The sequence below is a fragment of the Pan paniscus genome, chromosome 4 (genome assembly GCF_029289425.2).
Source record: "Pan paniscus chromosome 4, NHGRI_mPanPan1-v2.0_pri, whole genome shotgun sequence".
NCBI lineage: Eukaryota > Metazoa > Chordata > Mammalia > Primates > Hominidae > Pan > Pan paniscus.
This window is the reverse complement of record NC_073253.2, coordinates 78,215,788-78,233,651: the sequence shown is the minus strand read 5'-3', so window position 1 is coordinate 78,233,651 and position 17,864 is coordinate 78,215,788. Positions and strand designations below refer to the sequence as shown.

Genomic DNA, 17,864 nt, shown 5'->3' with positions numbered 1-17,864 from the left:
ACATTTGTGTTACTAATAAATAGAAAATTAACTGAGTTAAACCCTATCTAGGTTTCCCTCAGCTGGTAACTGATATTTTATGAAAAGATTTCTTACCAAAGCTGCTGAAAGACACATTATCCCTTTCACCTCTGTGCTCTGCTGCCACCTTTGGGCCACTTTATGACTCACAATGGATAAATTTCACATGAATCTGATTTAACTGTTAGTTTTAGAATTTCATTGCATTGAATGTTAGGTAGAAGAAGAGAAAGTAATGGACACTTAGCCAAAGTGAAGTCTTGAAATATGAAATGTCAATTTTGTTTATCCAGATTCGTTCATTCCCTCACTACCAAACTAAGGAGTTAGTGTTATAGTCTTGAATATCTCTATGCAATATAATAACAATACCTTACATCTGTCTAGCCTTATATGTGCTGTTTTTATAACTGTTCTCATTTAATCATCTTCTTTTAAGCTCTATGAGTAAGACTGGGAATGTTTTATGCCCATTTTAGAGTTGAAAAAATGGAGGCTTGGGGAAGAATGATAAGACCATTTAATTCCTAGCAGACCTTAAACCCACAATCTGGATCTGCTGGCTCCTAGTCCAGGGCCCCTTTGCCTTTTCCTAAACTAGCTCTGCTCTCTATATATGATCTCATCTTATGGTGCAGAAAGCCTGAAGTTATTTCAAGTGGCTTGTGGTTGTCATTGTGCCAGGAATCTCTGGGAAAGCTGACCACTGGAGATGCTTGTGTCTCTACCAGCTGTGCACTAGCCAGTGCTCTGTCCCATCCGGATGCCAGCCACCTCACAGAGAACCTGCCCAAAGCTGCATCAGAGCTGGGGCAACAACCCATGACTGGTAAGATTATTTTCCCATTTGTTAATCTTAAAGTAGGTGGGGAGATACCCTAATGAAAGCATTATACAGGCCAGGCGCAGTGGCTTACACCTGTAATCCCAGCACTCTGGGAGGCCGAGGTGGGCGGACCACTTGAGGTCAGGAGTTTGAGACCAGCCTGGCCAACATGGTGAAACCCCATCTCTACTAAAAATACAAAAATTAGCCGGGCGTGGTGGTGCGCACCTGTAATCCCAGCTACTTGGGAGGCTGAGGCAGGAGAATCGCTTGAACTGTGTAGGCGGAGGTTGCAGTGAGCCAAGGTGGCACCATTGCACTCCACCCTGGGCAACAAGAGCAAGACTCTGTCAAAAAAAAAGAAAAGAAAAAAGAAAGAAAGAAAGGAAATTGATATTTTTAAGGAGAAAAATCTTTTACACAAATTAACATTTAAATACTGCCTGCATTTAGCACCTTTACTATATCATTGGGCCTAAACTCATCGTTTTCATGCCATGTTGAACACATCCATTTTCAGTCAGTTGACGCTTTTTACCCTTTTGTGACACCAGCAAGACATAAGATGAATCAAAAGGACTTCCCACCCGTCAAAATCTCAGCACTCTGCCTACGTGAAATCAAATGCACTGAGAAATGGCAACAAAAACCTCCACAAAGGACAAGTGAAATGATACTGAAAAACCACACATAAGTGTTGATGAGAGATTAAGTAACATCGTGGAGGCAGAAGTCATCTCAGTATTTATTTAGGTGCCAGGTGCAGTGGCTCATGTCTGTAATCCCAGCACTTTGGGAAGCTGAGGCAAGTAGATCATGAGGTCAGGAGTTCAAGACCAGCCTGGCCAACATGGTGAAACCCCATCTCTACTAAAAAGACAAAAAAATTAGCTGGGCATGGTGGAGCATGCTTATAATACCAGCTACTCAGGAGGCTGAGGCAGTAGAATTGCTTGAACCCGGGAGGTGGAGGTTGCAGTGAGCCAAGATCATGCCATTGCACTCCAGCCTGGGCTATACAGCGAAACTGTATCTCAAAATTAAAAAAAAAAAAAAAAAAAAAAAGGAAATTAGTTAGATGTGGTGGCATGTGGCTGTACTTGGGAGGCTAAGACAGGAGGGTTACTTGAACCTAGGAGTTTGAGACTGCAGTGAGCTATGATCACGCCACTACACTCCAGCCTGGGTGACAGAACTAGACCCAATCTCTGGGGGAAAAAAAAAAAAAAGTGTGGGGTGTGTATGTGTGTGTGTAAAATTTGGCTACCCATCATCTAGTAGTTGAACAAAATAATATTGTAAAACATGATTTTTAAAAATCAACTGAATTAAGTGATTTTGCTTCCTTGTTAGTGGAGACCTTTATTGAAAATTTGGATTCTGGTGGGGCGCGGTGGCTCATCATGCCTATAATCCCAGCACTTTGGGATGCCAAGGGGGGGCCGATCACTTGAGGTCAGGAGTTCAAGACCAGCCTGGCCAACATAGTGAAACCTCACCTCTACTAAACATAAAAAAATTAGCGGGTGTGGTGGCGCATGCCTGTAATCCTAGCTACTCAGGAGGCTGAGACACGAGAATTGCTTGAACCCAGGAGGCAGAGGTTGCAGTGAGCTGAGATTGTGCCATTGCACTCCAGCCTGGGGGACAGAGTGAGACTCTGTCTCAAAAAAAACAAACAAACAAAAAAAAAGGAAATCTGGGTTCTAAACTTGCACTCTGTGGGTAGGGGACACTCTTCTCAGTGGCTGGTGATGACTGTGATCCCACTTGTCGAGCTCTGTGGGAGTCCCGGCAGTCCTCCGCAACTGTCGGCTGGTTGTTACTGTCTCAGCGCCTGCCTTCTGATTGGTTAGCAAACTACGGTGGTAGACAGAAAAAAGATAGCCTTACTTTTTAGGGCTGTCCTACAAAATAAAAATGTGGGCCGGGCGCGGTGGCTCACACCTGTAATCCCAGCACTTTGGGAGGCTGAGGCGGGTGGATCCCCCAAGGTCAGGAGTTCGAGACCAGCCTGGCCAACATGGTGAAACCCAGTCTCTACTAAAAATACAAAACAAAATTAGCTGGGCATGTTGGCGGGCGCCTGTAATCCCAGCTACTTGGGAGGCTGAGGCGGGAGAATCGTTTAAACCCAGGAAGCAGAGGTTGCAGTGAGCCGAGATCGAGCCATTGCACTCCAGCCTAGGCAAAAAGAGCGAGACTCCGTCTCAGAAAAAAAAAAAAAAAAAAGAAAAAAGTGAAACCCCAGAATATCTATCCCATACCCTGATGGCTACTCACAGAAAAAATACAGGCCCCTGATGTCTCTGTTCTGTGATCCGAGGCTCTTTGTTCCTTTGTTAGTGATGAGGCTGTTACTGTGGGTTCTGGTTTCTCTTTCGGGTTCACATTCACTTGCTGGACAAACACTAACAGGCATTGTTTTGTTAGCAATTTGACTTTACTGCAAAGAGTGTTAAAAAGGGTTCTATTTGGCCGGGCGCAGTGGCTCACACCTGTAATCCCAGCACTTTGGGAGGCCAAGGCGGATGGATCACAAGGTCAGGAGATCGAGACCATCCTGGCTAACACAGTGAAACCCCATCTCTACTAAAAATACAAAAAATTAGCCAGACGTGGTGGTGGGTGCCTGTAGTCCCAACTACTCAGGAAGCTGAGGCAGGAGAATGGTGTGAACCCGGGAGGTGGAGCTTGCAGTGAGCTGAGATCACGCCACTGCACTCCAGCCTGGGCGACAGAGCGAGACTTCATCTCAAAAAAAAAAAGTGGGGGGTTGGGGGGGTTTCTATTTGAGGGAGATGAAGTTACATTGAGGCAGCCTTCAATGTCACCTTTCAAAGTAAGGCTTCATTTGAGGCCAGTATCTTCATACATTTTAAGAGTGCATGTTCTACATAATGGTCCTCTGGAAGTTTTCTTGGAATCCAGATTTGCTTTGGAATAGAAGAGGGACAGCAAAGGGTTGGTTTTTTTTTCACTAAACCAACATTTCCTATTTGCAACCTCATGCAGAACATTCTTTCCTTTCTTGCCACTGAGGAATTTCTTATTCTAGGTAGGCCAGTTTTTGTCAATACTGAGGTTTTCATCAGTGTTAGAAAATGTAGTACATATACACTATGGAATACTATGCAGCCATAAAAAGGAATGAGATCATGTCCTTTGCAGGGACAAGAATGGAGCTGGAAGCCATTATCCTCAGCAAACTAACACAGAAACAGAAAACCAAACACCACATGTTCTTACTTATAAGTGGGAGCTAAACAATGAGAACACATGGACACAGGGAGGCGAACATCACACACTGGAGCCTGTTGCGGATGGGGTGGTGGGGGGAGGGAGAGCATCAGGATCAATAGCTAATGCATGCAGGGCTTAATACCTAGGTCACGGGTTGATAGGTGCAGCAAACCACCATGGCACACATTTCCCTGTGTAACAAACCTGCGCATCCTGCACATGTATCCCAGAACTTAAAAAAAAAAAAAAAATACTGCGGGTTTGTACCTTAAGTAAGTGGGTTGCTGCATGTCAAGTTCTCTTGTGTTATAGTGTAGAGAGAATTTCGTCTCCCAGCCCCGTACTCCCTGGAGCTCTGTGCACCTCTCTGACCGTACTGACCCCGGTGGGTGCAGATGTTTGGATGCTTTTCTGCCTTGCCCTCTCTGGATTTCCCATAGATAATGAGCCTTGAGAAAGGTGCAGCTGTGTGTCCCTTACACCCACTGAGCAGCCAGGAATGCTAGACCAGGAACTGATTATATTTAACAGGCAATGATATATGTGCTATATTTAGTTAACATGTCAAAACATAATATATTAGTTACCATTTAATTCTTTAAGGGTCCTCGTCAGGATTGATCGAGTTGCAGTGACACACTGGTACCCTCAAGGGCTTTTGGGGTGTATCTGAAATACTCGATTACCTGATCTCTAAAAGATTTTAGAGCTTCTGTCTCCTTTTGTTTAGGTATTTCTCTCTCCTTCCCAATGAAAAGGCTATCTGTGACCAGTTGGTCCTGCTGAGTACTTGAGTGCTCGTAGCAGTTCTTCTTCCAGTGTTATTACAAATAGCTGCTTTCCAGTATGTAAGAAGGATGTTCTTCAAAACATGTCTTTGGTTTTGTTTTGTTTTGTTTTGTTTTGTGGCGGAGTCTTGCTCTGTTGCCCAGGCTGGAGTGCAGTGGTGTGATCTTGGCTCACTGCACGCTCTGCCTCCCAGGTTCACGCCATTCTCCTGCCTCAGCCTCCCGAGTAGCTGGGACTACAGGCGTCTGCCACCACACCCAGCTAATTTTTTTTTGTATTTTTAGTAGAGATGGGGTTTCACCGTGTTAGGATGGTCTCAATCTCCTGACCTCGTGATCTGCCCACCTCAGCCTCCCAAAGTGCTGGGATTACAGGCGTGAGCCACCGCGCCTGGCATATCTTTGTTTTTTTTTTTTTTGAGACAGAGTCTCCCTCTGTCACCCAGGCTGGAGTGCAATGGCGCGATCTTGGCTCACTGCAACCTCTGCCTCCAGAGTTCAAGCAATTCTCCTGCCTCAGCCTCCTGAGTAGCTTGGATTACAGGTGCCCACCACCACGCTCGGCCAATTTTTGTGTTTTTAGTAGAGACGGCGATTCACTATGTTGGCCAGGCTGGTCTCGAACTCCTGACCTCAAGTGATCCACCCACCTCAGCCTCCCAAAGTGCTGGGATTACAGGCATAAGCCGCTGCACCTAGCCAAAACATATCTTTTTTAAAACTGAAATATCCAAAAATGCATAAGTGATCAAAGAAGGAATACCTTATCATTAAAAAAAAATCCAAAATGACCCATACACTGCACGGTGGTTAAGCACACAGGGGCATACGCAGGCTGCCAGGGCTCAGATCTGAGCCCCAACTTTGACCAGGGAAGGGACCTTGGATTAGTCACTGTTGTCCTAAGTTACATACCTCATGGGGTTGTTGAGGAAGAATCAATGACATTTTCATGTGTAGCATTTGGAACACAATCTAGTACCTAATATGTTGAGTAAGTTATATTACGTGTGTGTATGTGATTTTCCTAAGAGAAACATATATGTGTGTATATATCTGCCTAGTATATGATACACAGTAAGATACGTGTGTGTATATATATGTGTGTATGTATACCTACAAACATGATTTTCCTAAGAAAGTTTTAGAAACTTTAGAAACACAGGAGCAAATGGCCGACCAAGATGTGTTGATTGTGAGGTCTGATTTTAGAGCCATTTAGCTTTCTGGCAGCAATTGACTCTGTCTGTTAAATGGTGGCTCTTGGAAACCAGAACGAGAGGAGGTGGTAGCTGTTGGAAAAGCTGTCAAAGCTGTTGTGAGAAACTGAAGCAGTGTGGGGAATCCAGGCCCCTTGTTTGTCACTAAATGTTTAACTCTGTTATGGACGGGATACATGTTTATTCTAGAAACTTAAGAAATTACAATTGAGAGGGAAGTTTTGAAAGATAGCATAAAAATCACCTAAGCCCAAGCGAAAAACCTCTGTTAATATTTTGGTCTGTATCATTTGAGTCTTGTGCGTATATGGGTGTGAATAAATATATAGTCCTGTGCTTTTTTTGTCTTTTTGCCAAAAAAAAAAAAAAAAATCCACTGTGGTAGTCACCAGTACCTAACAACCTTTTTAAACCTCATACATCCACACGAAATAATATTTGAGCAGCCTGCTGGCATCAGTAAGACTGCTCCTCAGCCCATGGGCCTGACCTAGCAGGCTGTCCCTCGCACTGACCACTCTGGTGTCAGCACACCCATAGCCTACTCTAGGAAACCGCACTGCTATCCTGCAGGCTGTTCTACACCCGACATCACTTGGAGAGGCTGCTGGGCCTTCCACCCCACGGATGTGCTGTAACGAGTCAACCTTCCTCCCATGATTGGGCATTTCGAATGTTTCCAGAGAAAAGGTTGTCTTGAAAGGTGACAACCAAAGGCTGCCTCAGTGTAACCTCGTCTCCCTCAGATGAAGACCTTTTAAGTTACAGACTTTGCAATAAAGTCAAATTGCTAACATGAATTGCCTGTTTAGGTTTATTCAGTGAGCGAATATGAAATTTATTTATTTTTGAGACGGATTCTTGCTCTGTCGCTCAGGCTGGATGGAGTACAGTGGCTCGATCTCGGCTCACTGCAACCTCCGCCTCCCAGGTTCAGGCAGTTCTCCTGCCTCAGCCTCCCAAGCAGCTGGGATTACAGACGTGCACCACCACACCTGGCTAATTTTCGTATTTTTAGTAGAGATGGGATTTCCCCATGTTGGCCAGGCTGGTTTCGAACTCCTGACCTCAAGTGATCTGCCTGGCCTCAGCATCCCAAAGTGCTGGGATTACAGGCATGAGCCACCGCCCACGGCCTGAATATGAAATTTAAAAACAAGAGTTTAAATCCCCTCCTTTTGTGTCATTGCTACTCCCCCCCACCACCCGCACTACCACCCATATTTGCTGTCACCAGAAGCAGGAACATTATGCTTAAGGGGAAGTTCAAAAAAGGTTGAGCAGAGAAGGAGAAGAGCACGTGGCTTTGAGTCTTGGCAGGCCCCTGGCCTTCCACAGTGGGCCTGGAAAGCTAGTAGCTAGTACGGTCTCCATGGGGATCTCGACGATCCAACCTTGTGATTGCCAAGGGCTCTCCACGCAGAGGCCACACAGTCAGGGTTTAGGCAGTAGCATGGGCTGCGGAGCCAGCTTCCTGGGGCGACCGCTGGCTCTGCCACCTGTGAACTCTGACCTCAGACACATTGCTTAACCACGCTGTTTCTCCGTCCTCATCCTTCCAATGCAGATGGTCACAGGACATACCTCAGTGTTAGGAGGAAAATTAAATGTGTACAAAACTCTTAGCACAGTGTTAACTCCTTAATTATTGGAAAACCTCTTAACACAGGGCTGAGTCCTAATAATTAGTTCTTAATTATTCACATAGCAAGGTCAGGAGGTTAAAAAAATGCAATTAAGATGATTTTATGTGAGAGCTGTGGAACGAACATAATATTTGGGGAAGAGTTGGTTTGACTTAATTCTCAAACCAAGAGCTTTCATGGAACTTCATTTTTCACTCTAACCTCAGACCCATAGTTCCTAAGAAAATAGCTTTGTTCTTTCTGATGCCAGATTTTTTTTCCCTGTTGCAAGATGCTGTGTGTCTGAGGTGGAAGATTAGCCCAAGACTATGCAGGGCCTTATGAACAGGCACTTTCAGGAGTGAGTGGCTGTTGGAACCCACCTCCTAGATGACTTCCCACTGTCCACTGGCACACATCCCCTTGCCCTGCCACCTCCAAGATTTCAGGCTCTTTCTTGCTTCTCTGCTTTCATTCTGTTGCCTTTTTTTTTTTTTTTTGAGACAGAGTCTTGCTCTGTTGCCCAGGCTTGAAGGCAGTGGTGCAATCTCAGCTCACTGACCTCTACCTCCTGGGTTCAAGCGAATCTCATGCCTCAGCCTCCCAAGTAGCTGGGATTACAGGTGCATGCCACCATGCCTGGTTAATTTTTGTATTTTTCATAGAGATAGGGTTTCACCATGTTGGCCAAGCTGGTCTCAAACTCCTGACAAGTGATCCGCCTGCCTTGGCCTCCCAAAGTGCTGGGATTACAGGCGTGATCCACCGCGCCTAGCTGCCTTTTTTTTTTAATTGACACATAATTGTACATACTTATGGAGCACAAAGTGGTACTTCAGTACATATATACATTGTGCAATGATTAAATCAGGGTAATTAGCATATCCATTTGATACATCAAATGTATCATGTCTTTGTGGTAGGAACATCCCAAATTCTCTCTTCTAGCTATTTCAATAAATGTAATACCTTATTATTATTATTTTTTTTTTTTTTTTTTGAGACGGAGTCTTGCTCTGTTGCTCAGGCTGGAATACAATGGCATGATCTTGGCTCACTGCAACTCCACCTCCCAGGTTCAAGCAATTCTCCTGCCTCAGCCTCACAAGTAGCTGGGATTACAGGCGTGTGCCACCACACTCAGCTAATTTTTGTATTTTTAGTAGAGACGGGAATTTCACCATGTTGGCCAGGCTGGTCTCGAACTCTTGACCTCAGGTGATCCACCCGCCTTGGCCTCCCAAAGTGCTGGGATTACAGGCGTGAGCCACCATGCCTAGCCCTGTTTTTGTTGTGTTGTTGTTGTTTTGTTTTGTCTTTTGTTTTTTTTAAACTCAAACTGCCTTGGCTATTCAGAGTCCTTTGTGGTTCCATGCACATTTTACAACTGTTTTTTTTTTCTATTTCTGTAAAAAATGTCATTGGAATTTTGGTAGGAATTGTACCCATCTATAGATGACTTTGGGTAGTATGGACATTTTCACGGTACTCTTCCATTGTCTTCCTTACCTTCCTCCTCCTCACTCTCTGGCCAAACTCCCCTTGTCAGCCCCATTCATGTCCCCACTTCCTCTGTCAAGGCTTCCTGGGACAATCTGGCTTCTCACTCTCCCACTCCTCTGAATTTGTCAAGACAGCCAGAGCTCGGTGTAGACCTGTATCCCAGCTTTCGTATTCTGTATGTTTTCCCTAGTTAGCCTCAGCCCCTGCACTAAAAAGGAAGCCTCTTGAGCTCGGCACTTGGACTGTTTTACACTGAAGTACATCATTCACATCCCCCCAGTGTGAGCCAAACCCACACACCACTGGCCAGATACTGGGACTGAGAGGGCCAGGAGGGCCCTGCTGCATCCGCGCAGGAGTAGGGAACCAAATAGAACAAGAGCCTGATGCTTGCGGTTTTGCCATCAGAGGGTGAATGGCATAAAGAGACCCAAGTGTGCAATGATTAAATCAGGGTAATCAGCATATCCATCACATCAAATGTATCATTTCTTTGTGGTAGGAACATCCGCCATCATAGAAATACCAAAAGAGAGAAAAATGAGCAGATGTAAATGTTTCTTCTGCCGGTTAATCTGAGTTCTCTTAGAGAGTCTAAAGCAGGGTGGTATTTGTTAGATGTGGGTACTCTATAATTTTAGACAGAAAACCAGAAAGACAAGAAGGGCCTTCATTTAGGCCACAGAACGCCGTTTTTTTGTTGTTGTTGTTTTCTGAGACGGAGTTTCGCTCTTTTTGCCCAGGCTGCAGTGCAATGGCACATTCTCGGCTCACTGCAACCTCCACCTCCCAGGTTCAAGCAATTCTCCTGCCTCAGCCTCCCAAGTAGCTGGGATTACAGGTGCCCACCCCCATGCCCAGCTAATTTTTTTTTTTTTTTAGTAGAGATGGGGTTTTACCATGTTGGCCAGGCTGGTCTCGAACTCCTGACCTCAGGTGATCCACCCGCCTCAGCCTCCCAAAGTGCTGGGATTACAAGCATGCACCACCACGCCCGGCTTTCTGAAAAAGAAAAAAATATTTGAGGTTGTTTATAATTTTCTAGTTTTTAATAATTGAGGGGCTGCTTTCTTATGTTTTCCCTTTTATCTCCCCTACAACCTCTCCTGTGTATGTACCTTCTGTTTACGTTCTCCACGTAGAACTGGACAGCTCCTCAGACCTCATCTCTTCCCCAGGGAAGAAGGGGGCCGCTCATCCTGACCCCAGCAAGACCTCTGTAGACACAGGGCAAGTCAGTCGGCCAGAGAATCCCAGCCAGCCTGCATCGCCCAGGGTTGCCAAGTGCAAGGCCAGGTCTCCAGTCAGGCTCCCCCATGAGGGCAGCCCCTCCCCGGGGGAGAAAGCAGCGGCTCCCCCTGGCTACAGCAAGACTCGATCAGCATCGGAAACCAGCACACCCCACAATACCAGGAGGGTGGCTGCCCTCAGGGGAGCGGGACCTGGGGCAGAGGGAATGACACCAGCTGGTGCTGTCCTGCCAGGAGACCCCCTCACATCCCAGGAGCAGAGACAGGGAGCTCCAGGTAACCACAGTAAGGCTCTGGAAATGACAGGAATCCATGCACCTGAAAGCTCCCAGGAGCCTTCCCTGCTGGAGGGAGCAGATTCTGTGTCCTCAAGGGCACCGCAGGCCAGCCTCTCCATGCTGCCATCCACTGACAACACCAAAGAAGCATGTGGCCGTGTCTTGGGGCACTGCTGCCCGGGGGGGAGTAGAGGGAGCCCTGTGACGGACATTGACAGCTTCATCAAGGAGCTGGATGCTTCTGCAGCGACGTCTCCGTCTTCCCAGACGGGGGACAGTGGCTCTCAGGAGGGCAGTGCTCAGGGCCACCCACCAGCCGGGGCTGGAGGTGGGAGCTCCTGCCGTGCCGAACCAGTCCCGGGGGGCCAGACCTCCTCCCCGAGGAGGGCCTGGGCTGCTGGTGCCCCCGCCCACCCACAATGGGCCTCCCAGCCTTCGGTTTTAGATTCAATTAATCCCGACAAACATTTTACTGTGAACAAAAACTTTCTGAGCAACTACTCTAGAAATTTTAGCAGTTTTCATGAAGACAGCACCTCCCTATCAGGCCTGGGTGACAGCACGGAGCCGTCTCTGTCATCCATGTATGGCGATGCTGAGGATTCTTCTTCTGACCCTGAGTCACTCACTGAAGCCCCACGAGCTTCTGCCAGGGACGGCTGGTCCCCTCCTCGTTCCCGTGTGTCTTTGCACAAGGAAGATCCTTCGGAGTCAGAAGAGGAACAGATTGAGATTTGTTCCACACATGGCTGCCCCAATCCACCCTCGAGTCCTGCTCATCTTCCCACCCAGGCTGCCATCTGTCCTGCCTCAGCCAAAGTTCTGTCATTAAAATACAGCACTCCGAGAGAGTCGGTGGCCAGTCCCCGTGAGAAGGCCGCCTGCTTGCCAGGCTCATACACTTCAGGCCCAGACTCTTCCCAGCCGTCATCACTCTTGGAGATGAGCTCTCAGGAGCATGAAACTCACGCGGACATAAGCACTTCACAGAACCACAGGCCCTTGTGTGCAGAAGAAACCACAGAAGTCACCAGCGCTAGCTCAGCCATGGAAAACAGTCCGCTGTCTAAAGTAGCCAGGCATTTTCACAGTCCGCCCATCATTCTCAGCTCCCCCAACATGGTAAATGGCTTGGAACATGACCTGCTAGATGACGAAACCCTGAATCAATACGAAACAAGCATTAATGCAGCTGCCAGTCTGTCCTCCTTCAGCGTGGATGTCCCTAAGAATGGAGAATCTGTTTTGGAAAACCTCCACATCTCTGAAAGTCAAGACCTGGATGACTTGCTACAGAAACCAAAAATGATCTCTAGGAGGCCCATCATGGCCTGGTTTAAAGAAATAAATAAACATAACCAAGGCACACATTTGAAGAGCAAAACCGAGAAGGAACAACCCCTAATGCCTGCCAGAAGTCCCGACTCCAAGATTCAGATGGTGAGTTCAAGCCAAAAAAAGGGCGTTACTGTGCCTCATAGCCCTCCTCAGCCGAAAACAAACCTGGAAAATAAGGACCTGTCTAAGAAGAGTCCGGCAGAAATGCTTCTGACTAATGGTCAGAAGGCAAAGTGTGGTCCGAAGCTGAAGAGGCTCAGCCTCAAGGGCAAGGCCAAAGTCAACTCTGAGGCCCCTGCTGCGAATGCTGTGAAGGCTGGGGGGACGGACCATAGGAAACCCTTGATCTCACCCCAGACCTCCCACAAAACACTTTCTAAGGCAGTGTCACAGCGGCTCCATGTAGCCGACCACGAGGACCCTGACAGAAACACCACAGCTGCCCCCAGGTCTCCCCAGTGTGTGCTGGAAAGCAAGCCACCTCTTGCCACCTCTGGGCCACTGAAACCCTCAGTGTCTGACACGAGCATCAGGACATTTGTCTCGCCCCTGACCTCTCCCAAGCCTCTTCCTGAGCAAGGCATGTGGAGCAGGTTCCACATGGCTGTCCTCTCTGAACCCGACAGAGGTTGCCCAACCACCCCTAAATCTCCTAAGTGTAGAGCAGAGGGCAGGGCGCCCCGTGCTGACTCCGGGCCGGTGAGTCCGGCAGCATCTAGGAACGGCATGTCCGTGGCAGGGAACAGACAGAGCGAGCCGCGCCTGGCCAGCCATGTGGCAGCAGACACAGCCCAACCCAGGCCGACTGGCGAAAAAGGAGGCAACATAATGGCCAGCGATCGCCTCGAGAAAACAAACCAGCTGAAAATCGTGGAGATTTCTGCTGAAACAGTGTCAGAGACTGTATGTGGTAACAAGCCAGCTGAAAGCGACAGACGGGGAGGGTGCTTGGCCCAGGGCAGCTGTCAGGAGAAGGGTGAAATCAGGCTCTATCGCCAGGTCGCAGAATCATCCACAAGTCATCCATCCTCACTCCCATCTCATGCCTCCCAGGCAGAGCAGGAAATGTCACGATCATTCAGCATGGCAAAACTGGCGTCCTCCTCCTCCTCCCTTCAAACACCCATTAGAAAGGCAGAATACTCCCAGGGAAAATCAAGCCTGATGTCAGACTCCCTAGGGGTGCCCAGAAACAGCATCCCAGGGGGCCCCTCGGGGGAGGACCATCTCTACTTCACCCCAAGGCCAGCGACCAGGACCTACTCCATGCCAGCCCAGTTCTCAAGCCATTTTGGACGGGAGGGTCACCCCCCACACAGCCTGGGTCGCTCTCGGGACAGCCAGGTCCCTGTGACAAGCAGTGTTGTCCCCGAGGCAAAGGCATCCAGAGGTGGTCTTCCCAGCCTGGCTAATGGACAGGGCATGTATAGTGTAAAGCCGCTGCTGGACACATCGAGGAATCTTCTAGCCACAGATGAAGGGGATATCATTTCAGTCCAGGAGACGAGCTGCCTAGTCACAGACAAAATCAAAGTCACCAGACGACACTACTGCTATGAGCAGAACTGGCCCCATGAATCTACCTCATTTTTCTCTGTGAAGCAGCGGATCAAGTCTTTTGAGAACCTGGCCAATGCTGATCGGCCTGTAGCCAAGTCCGGGGCTTCCCCATTTTTGTCGGTGAGCTCCAAGCCTCCCATTGGGAGGCGGTCTTCTGGCAGCATTGTTTCCGGGAGCCTGGGCCACCCAGGTGACGCAGCAGCAAGGTTGTTGAGACGCAGCTTGAGTTCCTGCAGCGAAAACCAAAGCGAAGCCGGCACCCTCCTGCCCCAGATGGCCAAGTCTCCCTCAATCATGACACTGACCATCTCTCGGCAGAACCCACCAGAGACCAGTAGCAAGGGCTCTGATTCGGAACTAAAGAAATCACTTGGTCCTTTGGGAATTCCCACCCCAACGATGACCCTGGCTTCTCCTGTTAAGAGGAACAAGTCCTCGGTACGCCACACGCAGCCCTCGCCCGTGTCCCGCTCCAAGCTCCAGGAGCTGAGAGCCTTGAGCATGCCTGACCTTGACAAGCTCTGCAGCGAGGATTACTCAGCAGGGCCGAGCGCCGTGCTCTTCAAAACTGAGCTAGAGATCACCCCCAGGAGGTCACCCGGCCCTCCTGCTGGAGGCGTTTCGTGTCCCGAGAAGGGCGGGAACAGGGCCTGTCCAGGAGGAAGTGGCCCTAAAACCAGTGCTGCTGAGACACCCAGTTCAGCCAGTGATACGGGTGAAGCTGCCCAGGATCTGCCTTTTAGAAGAAGCTGGTCAGTTAAGTAAGTATCTGCCCCCTACTTTTATTTCAGATAAACTTGTTTCATTTTGGAATAGTTTTAGATTTATTGAAAAGTTGCAAAGATAATGCAGAGTTCCCACTTACTTTTTTTTTTTTTGAGATGGAGCATTGCTCTATCGCCCAGGCTGGAGTGCAATGGTGCGATCTCGGCTCACTGCAACCTCTGCCTCCCGGGTTCAAGCGATTCTCCTGCCTCATCCTCCTGAGTAGCTGGGATTACAGGCGTGCACCACCACGCCTGGCTAATTTTTGTATTTTTAATAGAGACGAGGTTTCACCATGTTGGTCAGGCTGGTCTCAAACTCCTAACCTTGTGATCTGCCTGCCTCGGCCTCCCAAAGTGCTGGGATTACAGGCTTGAGCCACTGCACCCGGCCACTTCTTACCCACTCTTCCTAATGTTCACATCTCTCATAACCACGGTCCATTCGTCAAAAGTAAGAAATTAATGTTGGAACAATACCATTAACTACAGACTTCATTCAGATTTTGCTGAATAAATTCTGCTAATATCGTTTTTCTGTCCCAGGATCCAGGATACTACATTCCATTTTAGCGCCCTTGGTTTTTAATATCACTGCTGGAAAAATAAAAGTGCCTGCAGGGAAACATGTTTACCAAAGTGTCGCTCTGAGGAGAGGCTTCTAGAGGACATGGCACTTAAGCAAAAGCAACATGAGAGGGGCGTGCAGAGGAAGAGAGAGCGCAGCACAGGGGGGAATTTGGACCTTTGGAGGTGGCTGGAGTTAAAGGGAGAATTTCTAACATATTTAAAAATATTTCACTTGAGGCCAGCCGTGGTGGCTCACACCTGTAATCCCAGCACTTTAGGAGGCTGAGCCGGGCAGATCACTTAAGGTGAGGAGTTCAAGACCAGCCTGGCCAACATGGTGAAACCCCATCTCTACTAAAAATACAAAAATTAGCTGGGGATGGTGGCAGGCGCCTGTAATCCCACCTACTCGGGAGGCTGAGGCAGGAGAATCGCTTGAACCCGGGAGGCTGATGTTGCAGTGAGCTGAGATCACGTCACTGCACTCCAGCCTGGGCAACAGAGTAAGACTCAATCTCAAAAAAAAAAAAGCCAGGCCCAGTGGCTCAGGCCTATAATCCCAGCACTTTGGGAGACCAAGGCAGGCGGATCACTTGAGGTCAGGAGTTCAAGACCAGCCTGGCCAATATGGTGAAACCCTCTCTCTACTAAAAATAAAAAATCAGCCAGGCGTGGTGGCAGGTGCCTGTAATCCCAGCTACTCGGGAGGCTGAGGCACGAGAATAGCTTGAACCCAGGAGGTAGAGGTTGCAGTGAGCTGAGATCGTGCCACTGCACTCCAGCCTGGGTGACAGAGCTAGACTCCATCTCAAAAACAATAAAAATAAAAATATTTCACTTGAACCTATGTATTGAATATTTTAAAACATGTCAGAAGTGTCCTGTTAAGCTCCGGCATTGGTCCCATAACTTCTTGAGGGGATCTCTGAATTCATAGCAGTTCCCCTTGCCATTGGCAGTGAATGACATTTCTGTTCAGCACTCAGGATTTATTCTTCCATTAGTTTGGAATGGAAGTTTTGACCAAAAGAGAGCAGAAAATACCTGCAGTATAGTAGAAAGGAGATCATTTTAAATGCATTCTTATAAAATGAAGAAATTGCTTTTTTCTTTAATGTTCTTCAAATATATTTATATTATTTAGTTTGGATCAACTTCTAGTCTCAGCGGGGGACCAGCAAAGATTACAGTCTGTTTTATCGTCAGTGGGGTCGAAATCTACCATCCTAACTCTCATTCAGGAAGCGAAAGCACAATCAGAGGTGAGTGAAACACAGAAAGCTCAGGAACATGAACTGCGGCCACGTGAGTGCCCAGGTATGTGCCGCCCGCCCAGACAGCCAAGGAGAGCCCACCCCGAGTTCTGGAGAGGGAGGACTGCCTTGGGTTGCGAGTTTCACAGCTCAGTCTGACTTTGGCCTCACGTGCTGCTAGCCAGCTTCAGAAGCTAGATCTTGTCTTGAATGTTCATGTGCCAGATGGGTGTCACTGCTGTTTTCATCCCCCAAGTAGCAACTAGTTACCATTTTCCCAACTCCTACATGTGGAGTTTGTTTGCAGAGAGTCCTCAAAGCAGAGCTAGTCATCTCAGAAATATTGCAGAATGACCTCAAGTACCTCTCGCCACCTAACTGTGGACATAAACTAGTCAAGGGAGCCACCTGCTGGTGAGAGAAGAGTTACATTGGTGTAGTCCCGCCCTTGCCCTGAAATACGGTGGACCCTTGAACAACATGAGGGTTGAGGCACTGACCTTCGAGCAGTGGAAAATCCGCATATAACTTTTAACTCCCCCAAAAACTTAACTACTAACAACCTACTGTTGACCGGAAACCTTACTGATAACATAAACAGTCAATTAACACAAGTTTTGTCAGTTATATGTATTATATATTGTCTTCTTACAACAACGTAAGTTAGAGATAATAGAACGTTATTAAGAAAATCCTAAAAGGCCAGGTGCAGTGGCTTACACCTGTAATCTCAGAACTTTGGGAGGCCAAGGCGGGCAGATCACTTGAGGTCAGGAGTTCAAGACCAGCCTGGCCAATATGGTGAAACCCTGCCTCTACTAAAAATACAAAAATTAGCTGGACATGGTGGTGGGTGCCTCTAGTCTCAGCGACTCAGGAGGCTGAGGCGAGAGGATTGCTTGAACTTGGGAGGCAGAGGTTGACATGAGCTAAGATTGCACCACTGCATTCCAGCCTGGGTGACAGAGCAAGACTTCATCTCAATTAAAAAAAAAAAAGTCATAAGAGAAAGTGTATTTACTATTCATTAAGTGGAAGTGGTTCATCATAAAGGGCTTCATCCTTGTCATCTTCACACTGAGTAGCCTGAGAAGGAGGGAGGGGTTGGTCTTGCTGTCTCAAGGATAAAGAGGCTGAAGAAACCCTGAGTGTGAGTGGACCTGTACAGTTTGAGCCTGTGTTGTTCAAATGTCACCTGTAGAAGAGCATCTGAACCCTGGAGTACAAGGAATTACAAATAAAATCTTTCAGTAAATCAGTTGTGACAATAAACATTGACAGAAGAAACCACAGGTTCACATCTAGGATACTAATCTGAAGATCAATTTCTTGGGGCTATACGTAGAGATTTGAACCCTAATGAATGAATATTTTCTATTTAGAGAAATAAATATGAATGTTTCTTTAGTGGTAGTATACCTGGGTCACTGAAGTCATCTAAGAATGCTGTTCCAGAAATTCAAATACAGAGGGGCTATGTGGTTTCTCAGCCAACAGCCAGCCTTGGCACCTAGTAAGGAGTTGGCCAGGAGGTGAGGAGAGAGGTTGGAATAGAGGAAACCAGTCCCTTCAGGTTCCACTCCCTTCTGATTCTCAGCCGCTGATTTGGGTCTGTGCAGTTAAGA

The 17,864-nt window shown here is 47.6% G+C and overlaps 1 protein-coding gene across 5 annotated transcripts in view; it reads left to right on the top strand.

Moving 5' to 3' along the window:
- Nucleotides 1–17,864, top strand: part of PDZD2 (PDZ domain containing 2) — a 474,419-nt gene that overhangs the window by 440,308 nt on the left and 16,247 nt on the right. For all 5 annotated transcript variants that reach the window (XM_008971843.5, XM_034960222.3, XM_055112466.2 and 2 more), the window contains 3 exons: nt 706–850; nt 10,369–14,413; nt 16,131–16,248. In XM_008971843.5, coding sequence (XP_008970091.3) covers nt 706–850; nt 10,369–14,413; nt 16,131–16,248 — 4,308 coding nt within the window. The remainder of the gene's footprint in view (nt 1–705; nt 851–10,368; nt 14,414–16,130; nt 16,249–17,864) is intronic.